The following is a 22799-nucleotide window of genomic DNA, read 5'->3' as shown; positions in this document are numbered from 1 at the left end:
AATGGTCTCAACATGAATTCCCACCAGAGGTTTTTACACACCTCACCGCCAAAAGCACAGGAAAATGGCACTTGCACAGGGAAAGGGTTTGATCAGAAAGTAGTTTGATCTTGGGAATCCAAAGATTTAATTGCTGCTAATAGTTTGCGCACTATGATTATTTTGTGGGGCTAATGTGAGCAAAAAAAGATTTGTTAGTATCCCATGATAACCACTGGTGTCTTGCTTTGCCAGGTGTAGAGAAGCAATTTATTCAGGGTGCAGGACCTTTGGGGCAAGATGGTCACAATGAAAAGTGACAATGTTCCCAAAAATAAGGCAGATCAGAGCTGTGTTTTTAAGGACACAAGTGTTGGGAGTTGTTTGGTTGTGGGGTGCTGATGATCAAACAGAGGAGACATTGTAGAAACAAAGAACTGCCGATGTTGGTTTACACAATAGGACACAAAGTGCTGAAATAATTCAGCAGGTCAGGCAACATTTCTGGAGAACATGGATAGATGATGTCTTAAGTAGGGACCCTTCTTTCTAAAGGAGACATTAAAGTAGATAAGAGGGAACCACTTCAAACATCGATCACATGGAAAGGAAGGTGAGGTATAGTACAATCTGGGAGGAGGTGAGAGAGATTAGAGTTCAGGGTCTGGTTGATGCAAGGATTCTGAAGAAGTCCCAACCTGAAACATCATCTGTCCATTCCCACCACTGATGCTGCCTTATCTGCTGAGTTCCTCCAGCGCTTTGTATTTTGCTACAGTCTCGTGTGCACCGGCCAGATACAGAAACAGAATCAGCAGTGGTCCATTGCTGGCAGCCCCAGGGCATGTTTATAAGAGCACAGACTTCAACACTAAGATTTCATCCCCCCCCCCCCCCCCCCGATATTTGAATATCCCCAATCCTGGACTTTCCCCTAGTCACTTTAATTTCATGTATCTTGTTGTGTTTTATGAATGTAGGCAGACCAATTTCACTCATGGGATGAATAAAGTTCTATTGTATTTGCTGATCAATTAAAAGATATAGCATGGAAACAGGCCCTTCTGTCCACCGGACATCGATCGCCCATCCACACTAGTCCTGTGTTATCCCACTTTCGCATCTACTTACACACAAGGTGCAATTTAAAGAGGCCAATTAACCTACAAATCTGCATACCTTTGAGATGCGGGAGAAAACAGGAGCACCCGGAGGAAACCCATGTGGTCACAGGGAGAACATGCAAACTCCATACTGCCAGCACCCGAGGTCAGAATCTTCTTCTTGCGTATGGCGTGCACAGCCTAAAGTTGTAGGACAACTTGTTCTATTTGATCTTATTTGATTGTGCACGCCGGGTGGATTGCATTCGTCGAAACGGGGCGGACCCCGTGAAGGTTGCAATCTTCCACCCCAGGTCAGGATTGAAACTGATTCTTTGGTGCTGTGAGGCAGCAGCTGTGCCACCGTGTCATCCAGTTTCAATGGGTCCCATATAAAGTGGTATAGGCCACACTGAGCACCTGAGTGTCATGGGATCCATACTTTTTGCTTCCACCACTCCATTTGACTTCTCTCAACGGTAATTTATACTTATGTGACGGTGACAGACTCTTTCCATGTCTTTTCACGACCTGTGAGGATTGGCACATTGCAACCTGGTTCGGCAACTCGAACATCCAGGAACAAAGTAGATTACACAGAGTGGTGGGCACTGCCCGGTCTATCACGGGTACTGACTTCCCCACCATCAAACTGATATATAGGAGGCGCTGCCTCAATAAGGGCGCCAGCATCATCATAGAATTAGACCACCCTTGCCACGCTCTCATTTCACGTATCATCGGGAAGAAAGTATGGGAATCTGAAATCCATGACCAACAGGTTCAAGAATAGCTACTTCCGAACAACCATCAATCTCTTAAACACTGCATATCACTAACCTCAACGGTGAACTATGGACTGTCTTTGGTTGCTCTAATTACTTTGGGCTTTTTTGTCATTTGTATTGGAGTTATTAATTTATTACATTTTTTTTTTTTAATGTGTATAGTGTTTAAAGGGCTGTTATGCAAATGCAAGTAATAATTTAATTGTTCCATTGTCAGTACATATGACAATTAAACACTCTTGACTTGCCTGCCACGGACATTGGTTGGTGCTTGCAGATCTGAATGCCGATTTGAGCTGGAGACTTTAAGATTTGTGTAAAGTTTTCAGAAAAAACCACGAAACAGAACATTCCTGAATGATTAGCATTTATATTCAAAATAAATTCTTGCAAACTAATTGAACAAAATAGAATGGTTACATTAACTAATTATTCCATCCATAATCATTGCAAATTTTAATTAAACTACAGCCTTATGAGCAAATACAAAGGAAAAATAGGAATTGTTTTACATCTGATGGTGTAGATATTATTATTCAGGCATATAAATTTATAACGAAACATATTTTGATTGATTGAAAATAGGGCCAAGAACTGTATTGTGATACCGGGATTGAATAAAATTACTGTATATATATATATTACATCGTGTATAGATGTGCACTTCTGTACATTTATTTTAACTGGTGGTAACCAGTCAAATGAAAGTATCCAAAGACTGCTACGCACAGCAGGCAAGTGATGTGAGTTTGTGCTTCCCCTTCCTGACAAATAAATTCTATCACCAGACAAGCCAATTGGTAAAAAAGTAGTTGCCACACCTGTGTGTAATGATGGTAAGTACTTAATAATTGAGTGAAATCATTTCAGTTTTAATAAGGCATTGACATTTGCTACATGAGTGTTAGGATCAGCTGTCCTTCCTTCACTGAAGTGCTGAAACTATGAAGGATATACTATCGGCCAAACTCACACAGGAGCCAGTCGATGGACTATGATGGGGAAATTGCAGGGAGTTGTAGATTAGTCAAAGAGACAAATTTCTCGCAGGCTGTATTAACAGGTCTGGTTTAAGCATATTATGAACTCTAAAGGGATGGATTCTATCATCCTGTAATATAGGGGGCAAATTGCAAAAGAATACCCTTTGAAATTAATGATTTAAAAAACTCAGCTTGTGTTCCCCACGCATCCTGACCACCCCTCCCTTGATGCTGACCGAGACAGCGTGCCATTGAATAAGCCCCATTAATTCTCATACAACGTGAACATTTTTGGTCTTCACTTAAGTTTGAAAGCTTGTACTTCAATCTTGAACAACAGTTAGTTTATTAGAGGGTTTGAGTTCAAAGGATTATGTACAGACTGTATGTCTTCAGTGTATTCTTTGAATTTTGATAGGGTTTTGTGTATAAAACTTTGATGTAAGTTACCATGTTGTTCTTGTGGGATAGTCCCCTGCTCGGGGTGATGGTGGAGGCAGATGCGATAGTGGCGTTTAAGAGGCATTTAAATATGCTCATGGATTTGCAGGGAACAGAAGGATATTGATCAAATGCAGGCAGATGAGATTAGTTTGGCTTGGATATTGTAGCCAAAGTTCCTGTGCGGAACTGTTATGTGTTCTATGTAGATACCCAGGGGTCTGCTCAGCTGTGTTTTTCTGTATTCTTTTCTCACATCTCTCTTAATACTATTTCATACAAATCACTTAATGTTCCATGTTACCTTGAGCTATTTGCACCACCTACATCTTGATCCCACCATCAACAGCATCTTTGTTCCATCTGCTACGTCCCTTTTCACTATCCACTATTAATGCTCCTTCCAATTTTCAGGCATTGTTACTGTGCTCTCTCAATTATCTCCATCTGAGGTCATGACTTAGTGTGCAGCACATTCAATCTAGTAAACTATACCCTCCCAGTAAAGTAATGGTTGTGGGCCTAGATAGTTCGTCCAAGGGTCAGTGACTTGAATGCTACGAGGAGAAATTCCTCCACTTGGAGGAGTTTGGAATCTTCATAGGAGGCTGAGGGGTGATTTTCTAGACGTGTATAAGGTCATGAGGGGAATGGATGGGGTGAATGCACCGAGTCTTTTACTCAGAGTACGGGATTCAAGAACCAGAGGACGTAGGTCTAAGGTGTGAGATGAAAGATTTAATAGGAACCTGAGGGGTAATTTTTTCACATGGAGGATGGTGTGGGCATATGGAACACGCTGCCATAGGAGGTAGTTGAGGCAGGTACTATAACAACATTTTAAAGACATTTGGTCAGGTGTATGGATAGGAAAGATTTAGATGGATGTGGGGAAAACGGGGGCGGGTGGGACTTGTGTAGAAGGGGCATCATGGTTAGCATGGGTGAGTTGGGCCAAAGGGCCTGATTCCGTGCTGTGTGACTCTATGACTACGAATTCTCTGCCTCAGGGCCTGTGGATGCTCAGTCACTTGGAATACTCAAAATTGCTAATATTTGGATTCAGATACTAACAAAGCCACTGAGGATGGTGCAGGAACACAGGCCAAGGATGAGAGTGATCTCACTGAACAGCAGATCCTGCTCAAGGACTCTGGACTTTTGCCTCTTTTTATGTTCTAATGACGGCCTCCTCTATCTAACTAACAGAATAATGAACAGAAGGAGCTTAAACCATTAAGGAATATATTTATCCATGTCAGCTATGCCCATCATCCCCTGCATTGCACAGTGATCACAGCCATAGTGGATTTAGTGTGTTCATGGCATGTGTGAGCTTATGAAGAGAGAATACACAGCACCTTCCCTGACTGTGAACCAAACCAGCTAATCAGTCTGAACCTGAAGGGTCTCGACCCAAAACGTTACCTATTCCTTCGCTCCATAGATGCTGCCTTACCCGCTGAGTTTCTCCAGCATTTTTGTCTACCAGCTAATCAGAACTTTTTTCTGAGTGTGGAAATGCCAAAGACTAGAGGGCATTGCTTTAAGGTGAGAGGGGCAAAGATTAAAGGAGATGCATGGGGCACGTTCTTTACACAGAGAGTGGTGGGTGCCTGGAACACGTACAGGCAGATGACATTAGTTTAATTTGTATCATGTTCAGTGCAGACATTGTGGGCTGAAGGGCCTGTTCCTGTGCTGTACTGTTTATATGTTCTGTGTTCTTTATTCAGACTTCTCTGATATGTGGGAATCCCATCCTTGACCACTAATTATTGCTGAACTAACCCTCGTTTTGCCAGCTCTATTTAATATATAAAGCTATGTTGCTTTTTTTTTGCTGCTGATGAACCTGGTTTGCAATCTCCCAATCCATGTTTTTATTCATCACATTTCGTGATGTTGCAATTTACCACTATGTTTTCTGTACTTCTCTCTAGATTATTGGTGGAAATGCTTTTGCGGCTGCTCTAGACTGAAGGGCACCACTCTTTGGAGTCATAGATTAATGAAGTTGTACGGTACGGAAACAGGTTCTTTGGCCCACCTTAGTTAGGACTGACCAATTTAGGATTATGTGATAGTCTCATTTGGCCACATTTGGCCCATAAACCCTACCTATCTCTCTATTTGATCCCATCCGCCCGCCCTCGGGCTCCTCCTCCTCCTCCCCTTTTCCTTCTTTCTTTCCCCACCCCCCATCAGTCTGAAGAAGGGTTTCGGCCCGAAACGTCGCCTATTTCCTTAGCTCCATAGATGCTGCTGCACCCGCTGAGTTTCCCCAGCAATTTTGTGTACCTTCGATATTCCAGCATCTGCAGTTCCCTTTTGAACTCTCTATTTGATCAAATGTCTTTGAAAAGCCATAATGTTATCCTATGACTAGGTGGGCTGAATGGCCTGTTTCTGTGCTGTATCTATGGTTCTATGACTCCTCATAGTTTTCATGTAGGCTTTCTTTATCCCAGGCTTCCTCCTCGTTGGTCTCCAGTGTCCTAAAACATTGAGAACCCTTAGGTACATGTGTTTGTCACTGATTCCTGTGTTTCATTATGACCACAGGAGAACGCCATGGAAACAAGCAAAGAGGAATGTCTAACTCTCTCTCTCTGGAGGATTCTATTGTTTGATAAGAACCGAAATGTCACCTATCCATGGATGCTGCCTGACCCGCTGAGTTAATCCAGCACTTTGTGTCTGTCCTTATTTACACAGAGAGTGGCCGGTACCTGGAAAGCACAGGTAGAATCAGATATGATAGTGGCGTTTAAGAGGCTTTTAGATAGGAATATGGATATGTAGAGAATGGAGGGATATGGATAACATGCTGGCAGGGGAAATTAGTTTAACTTGGCATCATGTTTGGCACAGTCTTTGTGGGTCGAAGGGTCTGTCCTTATGGTGTAGTGTTCTCTGTTCCATAAGCAGTAACAATTGGTATATCGGGGTTTGCCTGCCATAAAAACCTGCAGACAGCCACAAGGTTTCCAAACCTCTGAAATAATGTTGTTTTAGTGACCAGGATTAGATTGTACCTTATCCTCAGTCAGTGAAGTGGAGCAAGTAATTATAGGAATGAGGCTGGCTTGAAAGGAAAAAGGATTGAGAGTGTGTTATTAATAATAATGTACCTGTAACTGGGTTCACATCTTTAATAACCAGCTTTGTTGACAGTTTTAGTGGTGTCTCAAGCATTGTGGAGGCAGTCTGCTTTTTTAATTGTCGGTGTGGTCCCCACTGATGAATGAGCCGGCATTATTGATCATTCTGTGGGCTGAGCCGAGAGCTCAGCATTCTCTACGGATCTGCGAGTGAGAGGCCAAAAGCAATGCGAGTAGGGAATACTTATGAAGCCGGGATAGCATCTTAGAGAGCATTGAAGAACCAAGGGACCTTGTAGTACAAGTTCATAGATCCTTGCTGGTGGCAACACAGGTCTATACAGTGGTTAGATAGGTCTATGGGAATAGGTGATGTTTCGGGTCGAGACCCTTCTTCAGACTGAGATTCAGGGGAAAGGGGAACGAGAGATATAGACAGCACATAGAACCAATGAATGAAAGATAGAAACATAAAAATATAGAAAATAGTTGCAGGAGTTGGCCATTCGGCCCTTCAAGCCAGCATCGCCATTCAATATGTTCATGGCTGATCATCTAAAATTAGTACCCTGTTCCTGCTTTCTTCCCAAATACCCTCGATTCCATTAGCACTAAGAGCTCTATTTAACTCTCTCTTGAATACATCCAGTTATTGGCTTGCACTGCCTTCTGTAGCAGAGAATTCCACAGATTCACAACTCTCTGGGTGAAAAAGTCTTTCCTCATCTCAGTACTAAATGGCCTACCCCTTATTCTTAAACTGTGGCCCCTGGTTCTGGACACCCCCAACATCGGGAACAATTTTCCTGCATCTAGCCTGTCCAATCCCTTAAGAATTATATATGTTTCTATAAGATCCCCTCTCATCCTAAATTCCAGTGAATATAAGTCCCGTCGATCCATTGTTTCATCATATGTCAGCCCCGCCATCCCGGGAATTAACCTGGTGAGCCTACGCTGCACTCCCTCAATAGTAAAAAGATATGCAGACAACGGCACAGAGAGGGCATTTTGAGTATAGAAGTAGAGGGGGTTGCTTCAACTTTATAAAGCCTTGGTTAGGCCTCAGCTGGAGTTCTACGTGCAGTTCTGGTCAAAACCCTATAGGAAGGGTGTGATGGCACTGGGGAAGATGCAGAGGGGATTCACCAGGATGTTCCCAGGGATGGAATATTTAGCCACGAGGAGAGGCTGGACAAGCTAGATCTGTTCTTCCTGGAGCGCTGGAGGTTAAGAGGGGTCATGATTGAGGGATAGAAAGGTATGACGATTACAGATAGGTGAAACTACAGGAAACTTTTCCTCATACGAGAGGCAGACAAAAACAGAAGACATGGAATAGAGGCTAAGGGGGGGGGGGGGGGGAAGAAATTTAATGAGGACATGAGGAGAACCTTCTGCACCCAGAGAATGGTGAACTGCCTGAGATAGTGGTTAAGGTTGTGTCACGGACAGCATTTAGGAAATGTTGAAATAAGCACTTGGATGAGTTTTACATATAGGGCTATGGACCTAGGGGTAGAGGTGACAGGGTTGATAAGGAAGGGTACCCACACTGGTCAGTGTGGATGAGTTGGGTTGAATGGCCTGATCCTGTGCTGTATGATTCCATGAAGAGGACAGTGGAATCCCTGTAGAATGCATCTAAGGCCCACAGTGGCTGGATGGTTAACCATTGCCTAAAAGCATCCGAACTGGGATTTAACAGGTGAACATTGGGCATCCATTAATGTGTCCATTGGCCCAGAAGAAAAGAAGCAGTAAGCAAAACGGATGGGGCTTATGCTACCTGTTCAACCCATTGCAGTGAAAGATAATGTAAGCTGTAGGACATGGAGTTACAGCTGCTGAAGGTACAAAGCAATCGTGTGGTGACCTAAAGCACTAGCATGTGATGTGTATGATGAGGAAAGCTGCTCCTTCCACTAATAAAAGAGGAAAAAATAGCCTGGTCTTCAAGAGAAATTCATTCCCGAATTGACACTGGCAAGTGGAGGTTCCAAACGTTTCACAGCAGGAGATTTCTCTTGTCAACAATTAACTCCATGGGTGTCAATTCTGTTTAACTTAATGATTATAATTAAAGACAAATTGTTAGTTGCCAGATTCAATTAAATTTTTTTTTTTTAAATGCGTGAATAATTGTGTGTTGCAATAATTGGCCCAACAACAAAAGGCAATTTTGGAAAATTTAGTGTGGTTTTTAGGGCTAATATAAGCAAAAAAATAATAATTAACCAGGTATCAGCTAAAGTATTTCCATAAGTAACTAGGAATGGTGAGTGTGGCTGTACTCAAAGTATTATTTTTCTTTTAATCCACCTTATGTACTTGGCTACATTTGTGTAAACTCCTGGGTATTTGTAATGTGCGCAACTGATACCCCAGGAGACAATTCCTTGAATGACTCCATCACAGATCAACGGCCCTCCGGAATCGCCCTGCAAGGTAAAACAGCGTTTAATTAGAATCCGGGTGAGAAGACATCAAGAAAGATATAGAAGTGTGAAAATGCACACTTCCAGATTCAGGGACAGTTTCTTCCCAGCTGTTATCAGGCAACTGAACCATCATAACACAACTAGAGATCAGTCCTGAACTACTACCCACCTCATTGGAGACCCTCGGACTATCTTTGATCGGATGTTACTGGCTTTATCTTGCACTAAACGTAATTGAAGATATTCCCTTTATCATGTATTTGTACGCTGTGAATCAAAGATCCTACAGCAAGCAAGATAGTCCACTCGACAAAAAAGACGTAGTACGGTCATGGGCAGATTCATGGGTAATTTTCGGCCCCATTTCCATAACCGGCTTCTGGTTTACATCCTCGTAAAAATAAAAGTTAGTTGGTAAAAATCTTCTCCTCATTTTCAGAATTATAATTTATTAACACAAAACTGTTCCCCCGCAACGTTGACTACACTGCGAGTCGGGTCGGGTCGGATTACTGAAATGTAGAAAAAAAGGCCCACGTTCCGCTCCGTTGCGTACTACACGTCAGCCCATTGCATTTAGCAGGAGTGGTCTATCTTGCTCCGCTATAGGATCTTTGCTGTGAATGGCTCGATTGTAATCATGTATTGTCTTTTATCTGACTGGATAGCATGCGACAAAAGCTTTTCACTGTTCCTTGTTACATGTGACAATAAAATAATCTACACTGAACTAAACTAAACTAAATTTTAGATTTTACCTTCACTATGTTTAGAGATACAGCATGGAAACGGGCCCTTCGGCCCACTGAGTCCGTGCAGACCAGCGATCCCCACACACTTGGGACAATTAGCTATTTTACCAAGCCAATTAATCTACAAACCTGAACGTCTTTGGTGGGCGGGAGGAAACCGGGGATCTTGGCGATCTGTGTGACTGCAAGGTTTCCTCCAGGTTCTCCAGTTATCACCCACATCCCATAAACTTGTGAGTTGGTAAGTTAATTAAGCTTTGTAAATTGGCTTCCTAGTGTGTAGGGAGTGGATGTGAGTTAGGGATAACATAGAACTTGTGCGCTCGGGAGATCAGTCGTCAGTATCGACTCGATGGAGTTGAAGTGCCTGTTATTTGAGAAGATTCTACAGCTTCTTCCTTTCCCTTCCAAAAGTACCAAATCCTCCCATTAATTTGAACAAAAATTAAAATGCTGGAATAACTCAGCCGATCAGGCAGCATCTGTGGAGCGAATGGACAACATTTTGGGACTAGACCCTTCTTCAGTCTGAAGAATGTTCCCAACCAGAAACATCGCCTATCCATTCCCCTCCACGGATGCTGCCTGACCAAATGAGTTTGCGTAAGATTTCAGCATCTGTCCTCCAGCATCTGTCTCATCCTGGTGAAATGTTGGTAGGGGATAGAACCCGGAGTTGCCGTTAAACATTATCACAGCCAATCTCCCCGTGTATGCATATGACATGCAGTGAGAAAACCTTGGATCATTTATCCTCTCTGACATTGAATCTACACGTTAATTGGAACATTTCATAGTCTAGCAACCTAGCGCAGCGGTAGAGTTCAGCCTTACAGTACCAGAAATTGGGTTCAAACCCAGCTAAGGGGGCTTTCTATGTGGAGTTTCTACATTGTCTCCGTGACCGTGTGGGTTTTCTCCGGGTGCTCTGGTTTCCTGCCGCACTCCAAAGATGTACAGGTTTGTAGGTTAATTGGCTTCGGTAAAAATTGTAAATTGTCCCTCATGTGGGTAGGATAATGCTAGCGTGCGGGGATCGTTGGTCAGCACAGACTCGGTAGGCCAAAGGGCCTGTTTCTGTGCTGTATCTCTAAATGAAACTAAACTAAACTAAACTAAACTATACTAAGCTAAACCATAATGCAGAGAGGACCATTAGATTGCAGCAGGAATGCATTCCTCATTGGGGGTTTGCAATGTGCATTCAAATTGGAGCTAGCTTTGGTCTCTGCCACTGTGATGGATGTCCCCGGCCTAGCTGTTTCTGGCTTCTGCACAATCGCACGTGATGCGTCTTTCTGTCAAACTGCAACCTGAATGTGAAACATTCTACAAACCGTGCAGATTTGCTGCCATGGTGAAAAGAGACAGTAACTAGAGGACATTTGAAAGGGCAACGTTACCTACCTGACAAGAGTCCTTGCCTCCCCTGGAATAGCCTGCGCAGATCATGTAGTTATTCACTCTTCCATTGTAAGCGGAAGGTCTGTTGCACTTATAGACGGAAATGATAGGAACTTGAACAGCCATGAGCACATCTGACAGGCTGTAACTGTAAACAGAGGTGACTCCCCATCCTGACACTGTACATAACGTACCTGCAGCCACCGTTTTACGAGAAGTTGGAATCGGTATGGGGCTGATATATGCATTCTGATTTGCTGGTCTGTTCATCTGATATATTTAAAAAAAAGTGTTACATATTTTTTATTAATCTGACATATTACATTTACTAAATTAATTTGTTTAAACATTAGTCTGAAGTATCAAACAAAAGTTTGTATTCAAATAACACCCACATACAGGCTTCCGCATATGAGGAATGGTAACTCATAGCAGACGTACTGGCGATCACATGGAAGTGTAACAAAACTCAGAAGACCTGCTAACAAGTCCCTAACATTGGCCTGGCCAAGCTGGCCATCTGCGAGTCACAGCACCAGGCGGAAGAGGGCTCTGCCCGAGCCGGCTGCCTGCCCCTCTTCCGGGGTTACCTCCACGCCCGGGTGGTGCTAGAGAGGGTCTACGCCCTGTCCACAGGGACCCTGGGGGATTTCCAGGACCGCTGGGCACCAAGGGGGGCTGAATGCATCCTGGACAAGGATTGTAATATGGTTGCTCAGTAGTTTATTTAGTATATTTGATTGTCTTGTATTATGGAGGTGGGTTCTATTTTGTTTTATTGTATTGTAAATATTATTTTAATATTTTAATAAATATTTTTGATTAAAAAAACCCCCAAAACAAGTCCCTAACATACAACATTGAAGAGTGCAGCTCAGGAACGGGCCCTTTAGGTCTGTGCAGGACATGATGCCAAGAGCTGTATAAATTCACGAGGGACATAGAAAGGGTTGATGCACAGTCTTTTTCCTGGGGTAGGACAATCGAGAAGTAGAGGGCAAAGGTTTAAGGTGAGAGTGGAAAGGTTTAACTGGGACCTGAGGGACAATTTTTTCACGCAGAGGATGGTGAGTATATGGAACGAGCTGAAGAAGAGGGAGTTGAGTCAGGTACAATAACAACATTTAAAAAGTTTAGAGGGATATGGGCTAGATGTGAATAAATGGGACTAGCTTCGATGCGGCATCTTGTTCGGCATGGACGAGTTGGGTCAAGAGGCCTGTTTCAGCGATGTATGACTCGCCGATGCCGCATGGATTTAGAATGCACACAGACACAAGCAGAGCACACACAACCCACCCGTTCACCATGAATGCAGGCAACGTGACTGTGCTCTTTGTGTTCCTCAGCCTCACCCACCACCACAGTGATCTCCTCCCCCAACCTCCTCCCTCACTCTCCCGCTCCCCGTGGATCCTGCCTCTCTCAGCTTCCCCTCTCTCCATTCACCTTCAGACTTTCGAGATACAGCACGGAAACAGATCCGTGCCTACCAGCGATAGTCCTGTACACTAGCACTATCCTACATTCTGCGGACAGTTTACAATTTACAGAAGCCAATTAACCTCCAAATCTTTGGAGTGCGGAAGGAAACCGGAGCACCCGGAGAAAACCCACTCAGTCACAGGGAGAATGTACAAACTCTGAACAGACAGCACCCGTAGTCAGGATCAAACCTGGGTCTCTGGCGCTGTGAGGCAGCAACTCTACCGCTGCGCCACTGTGCCACCCCCTCCCTTGTTAGCCATTCCCTCTTGCCTTGAATCCTCTACCACCACGCCCCCCCCACCTCCCTCTCCCCACAGCCCCCACCCTGCACGTTAGCTCTTCTCTAAGTGGGACTGCTGGGCACTGGCGTTTTCAATTGCTTCCCTATCAGGCTTGGCCCCCAGCACAAGCCCACGTCAAAATAACTTACCTTCAGAAGCATGATGTCGTGTTTGAACGTGGCCGGTTGGTAATATGGAAATATGATAAGCTTAGAGATTCTGTAGTACTTCTCGTTGCCATCAGACTTAGACAAACGGTGCTCTCCCAAGACAATAGTGATGAGGTATGGACTAGGATGACAAAAACAACCACAGGTTACGTTGTGCAGCCAGAGGCTTTCAAAATTGATTTCCCACTTAAATAGATGTGATTTATGTTGGAATAAACCTACGGTTTCACACAGTGAGCTGCAGAGAGGATCCATCTGCGGTTAATTAAACTTCCACTGCAGTAATGCACGGATCGTATCTGCAAGGAGGCTTGATATGGAATAGAGTGAGGGGCTGCCTCAGATCCTCCAATAATTCTGTCCTGGGCCAGACCTGGCAAAAGGAAATAGAGTAATACAGTGTGGAAACACCCTTCAGCCCAACTTGCCCACACTGACCAACATGTCCCATTTACACAAGTCCCACCTGCCTGTGTTTGGCCCATATCCCTTTAAACCTGTCCTATCCTTGTACTTGTACGTACTTGTCTAAATGTTTCTGAAACATTGCGATAGTCCCTGCCACAACAACCTCCTTCATACACCCACCACCCTTTGTGTAAAAAAAAAGTTGCCCTTCAGGTTCCTATTAAATCTTTCCCCCTTCACTTTAAACCTATGTCTAAACCTCTTAGTCCGGGCAAGAGACTCTGTGTGTTTAATCTATTCCTCTCATGATTTTGTACACTATAAGATCACTCCTTAACCTCCAAGGAATAGAGTCCTAGCCTGCTCAACCTCTCTTTATATCTCAGACGCTCGAGTCCTGGCAAGATTCTCGTAAATTGTTTCTACACCTTTTCCAGCTTGATACAAAAAAGGAAATATCTCCAACAGGCTGAGACCAATCTTGCTCTGGGGAAAAGTTGTTGTTGGTTGAGTGTAATGGAGTGAAGCTGTGAAAGGCAGAGGTGTAGGAAATGGCCTGAAAGTCTGGCTGTGTGAGTGGAGAGAGAAAGACTGAGCCCATACGAGGTGTGGTCAGCGACAGACAAAGCAAGTTTACTGAATTGTTGAAGTCAGCCATGAAGCTGAAATGTGCCTAGATACTTGGTATTGGTTTATTATTGTCACACATATCGAAAGACAGTGAAACACTTTTATTTGTGTACTGTCTCGTTAAATCAAATCCTTCTATAAATGAGTACAATCACGCCACACCAGGTAGTGCAAAGAGTAAAATACCAGAGCACGAAATATATTGTCATAATGTATAGCATTACAGTTACAGAGAAAAAGTCCAAGGTTCGCAATGAGGTAGGTTGGAGGATTGGGACTACACGCTGATTTATAGGAGAACCATTTAGTAGTCTGATAACAGCAGGGAAAAAGTTGTTCCTGAATCTGGTAGTACCTGCTTTCAAGATAGAAGATGTTGTCTACTCTAAGAGCCCTCAATTAATTTACTGACCTGCATGTCTTTGTGGGATGTGGGAGAAAACCGGAGCACAAGGAGGCAACCCGTATGGTTACAGGGAAAGCATGCAAACTCCACAGACAGCAGAAGAAGTCAGGATTGTATCTGAGTCTCTGGCACAGTGTGGTGGTGTTATAATAGATAAATGATTAGCAAGTTCACCTCAGTCACTGCAATCTGTATTGGAGATTTTATGTCATGGATTCATGGATATGCGTATCTGTAAATCTAATTAACTTAGTGGATAATTCTTCTGGGAAAATGGAATGAGGAACCGCAAGGTGAAGAAACAGTTCACTCATCTTTTTTACATGTTGTGATTGTACCTGTCTATCACTTACTCTGACAATATATAACTACAATGTGACTTATATGTTGTTAGCAAATCAAAATAAATCTATTGCATCCGCCACCTTCAATGTGATTCCACCACTAGTCACATCTTCCCATCTCCACCCCATTCTGCTTTCCGTAGAGACTGCAACTCCTCAGTTCACTCATTCCTTCCCAGCCAAACCACCCCCACCCCAGGTACATTCCCCTTCAACAACAAAGATGTAACACCTGTCCCGACATCTCCTCCCTCACATCCATCCAGGGAGCCCAGCAGTCCTTCCAGGTGAGACAGAGGTTCATGTCCACCTCTATTAACCTCACCCACTGCACCCAGTGATTCGATGTGGCTACCATGTCATATGGCAAGACCAAGCGTAGACTAGGCGACCGTTTCACTGCACACGTGTTCAGTCCGCCAAGGGCTGCTGGATCACCTGGTTGTTAACCATTTTAACTTGCCTTCCCATTCCCATACAGACCTTTCTGTCCTGGGCCTCCTCCATTGTCAGAGTGAGGCCACATTCAAACTGGAGAAACACCACCTCACATTCCACTTTGGTAGCTTACAACCTAACAGTACAATCATTAAATTCGTCACTTTCAGATAACTAACCTACAAACAACCCCCACCCCACCCCCCAACCCCATTTTCCCCTCTTTCATTCCCGTTCCCCACCTGGATTTGCACCCGTTTCTCTTTCACACTTCCGCATCCCCTTCCACCTATATTCCTTCCTATGGATTCACAATTCGTATCTCTTCTAACCTTATCTCACACGTTGTCTCTTCTTCTCAGGCCTTTGTCCAACCTTCTGTCAACCCCCCCCCCCCCCCCCCCCTTCTGACCTGTATCCACCTATCACTTGCCAGTCTTTGTCCTGCCCTTCCTCTCTTCCAGCTTTCACCCACCTCACCACAATCAGTCTGATAAAGGGTCCCAACCCAAAACGTTGCTTATTTATGTTCTTCAGAGATGCTGAGTTACTGCAGCATTTAAAAAAATAATTGTATCTGACATTGACTCTTGCAGAACAGTTGTAGGTAGTTGGTAGTTGCTTGTTGGTCGACAATGTACAAGTGCTCTATATTCTGATGTTTATCTCCCAATGCCCAGTAAATACACGAGGAGCATTGTGTCAACATAGACTCATAGAACTATACAGCGTGGAAACAGGGCCTTATCCCAACCCGTCCATGCTGACCAAGTTGCCCAACTAAGCTGGTCCCAATAGCCCGTACCTGGCCCATATCTCTCCAAACATTTTCTCCCCATCTAACTGCACAACAGTCTTTAAAATGTCATAATTATACCTGTCTACCGCTTCCTCTGACAATATATGATTACATTATGACTAATGTATTGCAAACTAATAAAACAAATCTATTTGAATCAGACATTCAGAAAAGTTGCAGATATGAATAGATGTTACTTGCTTGTTGTACAATGTACAATGGGTTTTCACATGCCTGGTACTACACATGTGAGACCACAAATAACATTCACTATAGGTTCATAAAATAGGAAGATAAGAATAGGTCTCAGTTGAAAAAATGTTATCAAACAAAATTGTAAATTGTAAAGTGTCTAAACGTCTGGATGTAATTTTTAGGAAAATAAAGCTCTTGTTCAGGTGAAACAGTTTCCTTACTGTTATACTCTGGCCATCATCGTAGAACAAAATTTGAATGATTTGATCTCAGTTACTTTGACTGCGAGACTTCTCTGTTTAATGCAAAGTGAACATTGTACAATAGCTTGAGCAGTAGCAGATAAGTGTTGTCCTTGGTCCTGTTCCATACCGCTGATAAAACCAACTGTTGCCTCATCTCCACCTCTGAGTAGAGCATGTTGTAGTTATATCAGCCACCATCTCTGAGCCACCACAATTTCTGACTGGACACTCCCACGCCCCAGAAACCTACATCAATTTCCCCACTTTTCTCATTCCTTTGGACTTCTGCAGTGATACATAATATTTAGTGATGTGTTAATCCTGAGTGCATGATCATCAAATTATGTTTTCTTAATCCATTATACTCTTCGTTCATTCATAGGTGGGATTTCAACTCACGTATTCGTTTTTTACTCATAGAGTGGTAGGTACAAGGAACATTACAATAGTGGCAGTTAAGGGGCCTTTGGGTAGGGATATATAGGGAATCGATGGCTGTGGAGGTGAAGTCTTTGGGAATTTTTAAAGCAGAAATTGACCCATTCTTGATTAGTAAGAGTGTCAAAGGTTCCGGGAAGAAAGCAGGAGAATGAGAGGGAAAGATAGATCAGCCATCATTGAATGTTGGAGTAGAATTGATGGGCTGAATGGCATAATTCAGCTCCTATGATAAACATGACTTTATGGAATGAAGGGATAAGGATTCAGTGCAGGCGGCGGAGATTAGTGGAAGGTGGGTATCATGTTCAGCACAGCAACTGTTCCTGTGCGGTGCTATTTGTTCTATGTATATGTTCTATGTCCTTGCATCAGTGGCTCAGACCTCTGGCTACTAGTTCAAAAACCTAACCATTATACTACTAGGCCCCCTCACAGATATTGGCAATATCTGAACGGACCCCACTATCCTAGGATATTTGAACGTAGGACACTTAAGGGCCTGTCCCACGAGCATGCGACTCCATGCGGCAAGCGCGACCTAAAGGGCCGGTCCCACCAGCATGCGCCTGCATGCGGCAAGCGCGACCAAACCAGAAGCGGGGGCCGCGCGGAGGTTGAGTGAGTGACATGAAGTGCGAGCGAAGTCCGCAGGAAGTTCGGCGTGACATACGGCGCCGAGGCGGCTGCGGGCCGGCAGGTCGTTGCCGTGCAGAATTTTGAACAGTGTCAGTTTTTCGGAGCCCCGCGCGATGTCGGGACCAGCTCCACACAACTCCATACGGCTCCGGCAGATCGAAGTGGGACCGGCCCCGCGAGGCCGTATGGCTCAAGTGACCACGTTAGGTCGCGCTTGTCGCATGCAGGCGCATGCTGGTGGGACCGGCCCTTTAGGTCGCGCTTGCCACATGCTCGTGGGACAGGCCCTTAAAGCTCACAATGTCCGTGCCAAACATGATGCAGAGTTAACTAATCTCATCTGTCTGCAGGTAGACACAAATGCTGGAGTAACACAGTGGGACCGGGCAGCATCTCTGGATAGAAGGAATGGGTGATGTTTTGGGTCGAGATCCTTCTTCAGACTTGACATCTGCAGTCTCATCTGCCTGCACGTGGATATTCCTGGATATTTATAAATTGAGTTGAAGCAAATATTGCTCTTTCCCTGTTTCTTATGAAGTTCTAGGAAGTTTGACAAAAGTATTTTACTGGTTTAAAATTCTATATATCTTTGCAGCCCTTGCCTATCTAACCCTAATGTTCTGTCATCTTTGTAGCCACGTTCCTCTCGGGCACTTCTATTTTTGGGGTTCAGTTTCCCTTTGACCTTCACCATGCCAAATGCACCAAGTTAAAGTTACTATTCCAATCCATCAGCTTGGGTGCATTCCAGTGGGCTAACACATCACAGAGAGAGTCAGTAACATTCCTTGAACTTTGGATATTGACTTGACATAGAGCAGGTGCCGGGTCCCATCTCCTTCAAGCAACAGATCGTATTCCCAATGACTTTGGTACCAGTCATTGGTACTAGAGATCAGACAGTTTCTACAAGGATCTAGGGACCCTCAGGGGAAAGTCTCTTTCTCTGCACGTGCAACATCCTTTAACCTCACACGTATTGTGACAAATAAAAATAGCCCAACGACATGATGAGGGTTGAGATATTTCTAAGCACATGTGAAATATTGCTTCTATTTGGAAGGAAAGTCTTGGTGGAATGAAGCAGCATTGGTGTGCAACAGGTGGAGCTACTACTGCTCCAGTGACTCAGATTCGATCCTGACCCCGGGCGCTGTATGTATGTGGAGTTTGCACGTTCCGGCTGTGATTGTATGAGTTTCCTCCGGGTGCTCTGGTGTTATCTCGCACATCGCAAAGTCCTGGATGGTCGATTAAATGACTCCTGTAAATTACTCCAAGTGGGGTGGGTAAGAAGATCAGGTGAGATTTGGAAGGCAAGTGGCAGCTAATAAATGTCAGGGAAATAAATGGTGGAGGGGGCAATGGGATTTGTAGGATTGCTTCAGGAGTCAGCAGAGAGTTGATGGGCTGAATGGCCTTCTTCCATATCGGAGGAAAAATTATAAGAATGCCATTCAACATTAACCTGTCCTTCTCACCAGGCCCCCTCAGAGGGCAAGGATCGACAAGGCACTGGGAGCATGTTCCTCAAAACTGGTAGGATTTAAGGGAAATGCGCTCAGGTTTGAAAGGGAGATGTGCGAGAGTGCAGGCGCTGGAACCTGAAGGTCTCGACCCCGAAACGTCCCCTGTCCATTCCCTTCTCCAGATGCTCCCTGATGCGCTGAGTTCCTCCAGCACTTTGTGTTCTGCTCAAGTACAAAGGCATGTGACTTCCCTTTCAGGCTCATCACCAGCAGACACATCTCAAAACCAAGGGGAAGCTTCCCTGGAAACTCAGTAACACCTGGAAACGGTTTGAAACAGTGCATCCAGAGCATTTTCTTGTGGGCTGGCAGGAGTTTTGAAAAGTTTCTTTATTTCCAAATATCTGCACAGCGCGCAGCGGTAGAGTTGCTGCCTTACAGCGCCAGAGACTCAAGTTTGATGCTGACTACGGGTGCTATCTGTACGGAGTTTGTACGCTCTCCCTGTGACTGTGTGGGTTTCCTCCAGGTTCTTTGGTTTCCTCCCACACTCCAAGGGTGTAGAAGCCTGTAGGTTGATTGGCATGTGTAGGATAGTGTTAGTGTATGGGGCGATCGCTGGTTGGCGGGGACCCGGTGGATCGATGGACCAATTTCCACACTGCATCTCTAAAGGCTAAAGTCCATCTTGCCAGTGCTGAATACATAAGGATATTGTTTAACCTCTTTCAACCTTTTAATGCCATTTCTACAATCTGGGAAGCCCCCCTTAGATCCATCTGCTAGGAGCATCTCTATTCATTTTATTAAATTAACATGATTATCAAATGTATCAGCCTTGAAACTTTGGTTAAGTTCCAATACAATGGACTATTATTTCAAAAATTCATGTGACTTCAGTTTGGTTGTGGATTTCAGAATAACCTTCTCCACACATATTTCAAACTATCCAGTTTGTTCAACATGAAGCCCACCCTTGTACGTGGAAGCAATTGGTACATTGTGTCCCTTCCAACTCCCACTGGAAGTTAATGGTCTCAGCACATTTTCTTTCCCTGATTTAAAGAACGAACTGCAGGAGGAACTCAACGGTTCACTGGGGACTCATCCACTGAATGCCTCTAACCATTTGCTTTTTTGCTCTAGAGCCCAGCATCTGTCGTATTTTCTTCTTTCCCCGATATTCATTATTCCTACATTTTAAATAACTTAAACGTAATGGGCATTTGCAGTAAAACAGTTCACATCCAAATAATTGATGGCAAAACAGCTTCAGTCTTCCCCATGAGTTATCAAACTGTAAAATTGTCAAAAGTAAATATCCAAATGGGTTCCTGGTTGGGGATAGAAGCATATCAAGGAATGATTCCAGTTTGCAGTCCAGTCAAAGGTTTGTCATTGATCCCACTTGCAAGTGGTGGTATTGGCATTCGAGACACAAGAAAGAACAGATACTGGTATCTTGAGCAAACCACAATGTGCCGGAGGAGCTCAGTGGGTCAGGCAGCATTTGCGGAAGGAATGGACCATTCCCCCTATAGATGCTGCCTGACTTGCTGAGTTAATCCAGCACTTTGTGTTTTCTATTGGAATAGCTAACGGTTTATTATTGTCACATGTACCAAGCTGCAGTGAAAAACGTTGTTTGCGTGCTATCCAGTCAAATCATACTATACATGAATACAATCAAGACATATACGAGTGAAACAGTTAGTGTGAAGGGAAAAATAACCTTTTGTATCTTGTGCCCGAAGAGAGAGAAAGAAGAGGGGATGGCCAGTGTGAAAATAGTGGACTCATGGGCAGCACGGTGGCATTGCAGTAGAGTTGCTGCCTTACAGCGCCAGAGACCCGGGTTCGATCCTGACTATGGGTGCTGTCTGTACGGAGTGTCTACATTCTCCCCGTGACCTGCGTGGATTTTCTCCGACATCTCCGGTTTCCCCCTCACACTCCAAAGACGTACAGGTTTGTAGGTTAATTGGCTTGGTATAAAATGTAAAATTGTCCCTAGTGTGTGTAGGGTAGTGTTAGTGTGCGGGAATCGCTGGTCAGCACGGACTCGTTGGGCTGAAGGGCCTGTTTCCGCGCTGTATCTCTAAACTAAACTAAACTAATCAATCTTGGCGAATGCAATATATATTAGCTTCAGGCGGCTATGTCCTCAGGCATATCTGAAGACACTTCCCTGACCATGGAGCACTGCTCAGCTGCAATGGACTCTTATTAAACAGATTTTACAACAGCAAAGAATACCATTTCTACAAGAGGGAATAAGTATAATTGCCTTTGTAGATTGCAGCAGGAACGAGTGTCTTAAGGCAAACAAACTAAAACTAGTAATGGTTCAGGCAAAGCATAACTTGTGCTGTTGAAAACAAGCTTTTGGACAAGTAGGGGAGTGAAAGCTTAGAAGTTTCACTTTTGTTCATCGGGCACACTGGCGCTGCTGTTAGAGCTTTAGTCACTCAGCACCAAAAGCCAGGGTTCGAACTTGACCTTGGGTACTGTCTGTGTGGAATTTTCACGTTCTCCTTGTGACCGTGTGTGTTTCATTCGGATGCTCCGGATTCTTTCCACATCCTAAAGACACGGATTGTCGATTAACCAGCCTCTGTAAATTGTCCCTCGTGTGTAGGGAGTGAATGAGAAAGTGGGATAACATTGAATTAGTATGAACGGTTGATCGATGGGTTGGTGTGGGCTCGGTGTGCCGAAGGGCCTGTTTCCAAACTGTATCTCTTCACTAAACTAAAGTCTGTGCTTGGAGCAATCGCAAAATATACCTTCCCTTCGAGGCTTGGCAGATTTCGTTTTTTTATTGGAATTACCTAACTCTAACAGTCCACCAAAAGTATTTTCCTTTGAAAGTAACTAAATTCATGAATATGTTCACTCCACTGACAAACAAAAGTCAAAGATCTTTCATACTCTTTAATTTCCTCGTTCTTATCCATGTAACATTACGATAAATAATCATGATAAATTAAAGTAGATACGATTTATTGATGATACTATCATTCAAAAAATATCTACTCATGTCCCTTGAGTTTTAGAGTCACATGGGACTGCAAGTGCTGGAGGAACTCGTCGGGTCAGGCAGCATCTGTGGAGGGAATGGACAAGCGACAATTCAGGTCAGATCAGTCTGAAGAAGGGTAAGTCCCTCCATTGATGCAGCCTGACTCATAGAATTCCTCCAGCACTTTATTCTTTGAACTGTATTTGGGGCAGACCTGTATGTAATCAGTTAAAATCAATATGAATGCCTAGAAAGAAACAATGTGCGACACAAAAAGCTGGAGTAACTCAGCGGGTCAGACAGCATCTCTGGAGAAAAGGAATAGCTGAGGCTTCAGGTGGAGACCCCTCTTCAGACTGAAGAAGGGTCTTGACCCGAAACCTCAGCTATCCCTTGTCTTCAGAGATGCTGTCTGACCCGTTAGCCTACTTCAGCCTTTTGAGTCTATCTTCGGTTTAAACCAGCATCTGCAGTTCCTTCCTACACAAGAAACAATCACATCTTTTTTTAATGTGGAAGCTAATAAAAAATAAAAATCAAGTTTTGCCAAGCCTTATACCACAGTGTGTAGGACGGAACTGCAGATGCTAGTTGAAACCGAGGATAGGCACAAAAGCTGGAGTAACTCAGCGGGTCAGGCAGCATCTCTGGAGAGAAGGAATGGGTGACGTTTCAGGTCGAGACCCTTCTTCAGACCGGTTAGGGATGAGCGAAACGAGAGATATAGATGATGATGTGGAGACATAAAGAACTGAATAAAAAAATATGCGAAATCCCTGGTAAGTTAAGGGCCCGTCCCACTTGGGCGTCATTCGCGCGTCATTTACGC

The 22799-nt window shown here is 44.1% G+C and overlaps 1 protein-coding gene across 1 annotated transcript; it reads right to left on the bottom strand.

Annotated features, from left to right (window-relative positions):
• Positions 1-7435: 7435 nt before the first annotated feature.
• LOC116990282 (trypsin I-P1-like) lies at positions 7436-13314 on the bottom strand (the record flags this gene model as incomplete). The annotated part of the gene is made up of 4 exons (XM_033047790.1): positions 7436-8839; positions 10999-11265; positions 12914-13055; positions 13157-13314. Coding segments are annotated over 4 exons (714 nt in total), but the record flags the coding sequence as incomplete, so codon positions are not given.
• Between the last annotated feature and the right edge of the window lie 9485 nt (positions 13315-22799).

Source organism: Amblyraja radiata, chromosome 31 (assembly GCF_010909765.2).
Source record: "Amblyraja radiata isolate CabotCenter1 chromosome 31, sAmbRad1.1.pri, whole genome shotgun sequence".
NCBI classification, from domain to species: domain Eukaryota; kingdom Metazoa; phylum Chordata; class Chondrichthyes; order Rajiformes; family Rajidae; genus Amblyraja; species Amblyraja radiata.
This window is presented reverse-complemented; position numbering and strand designations above follow the sequence as displayed.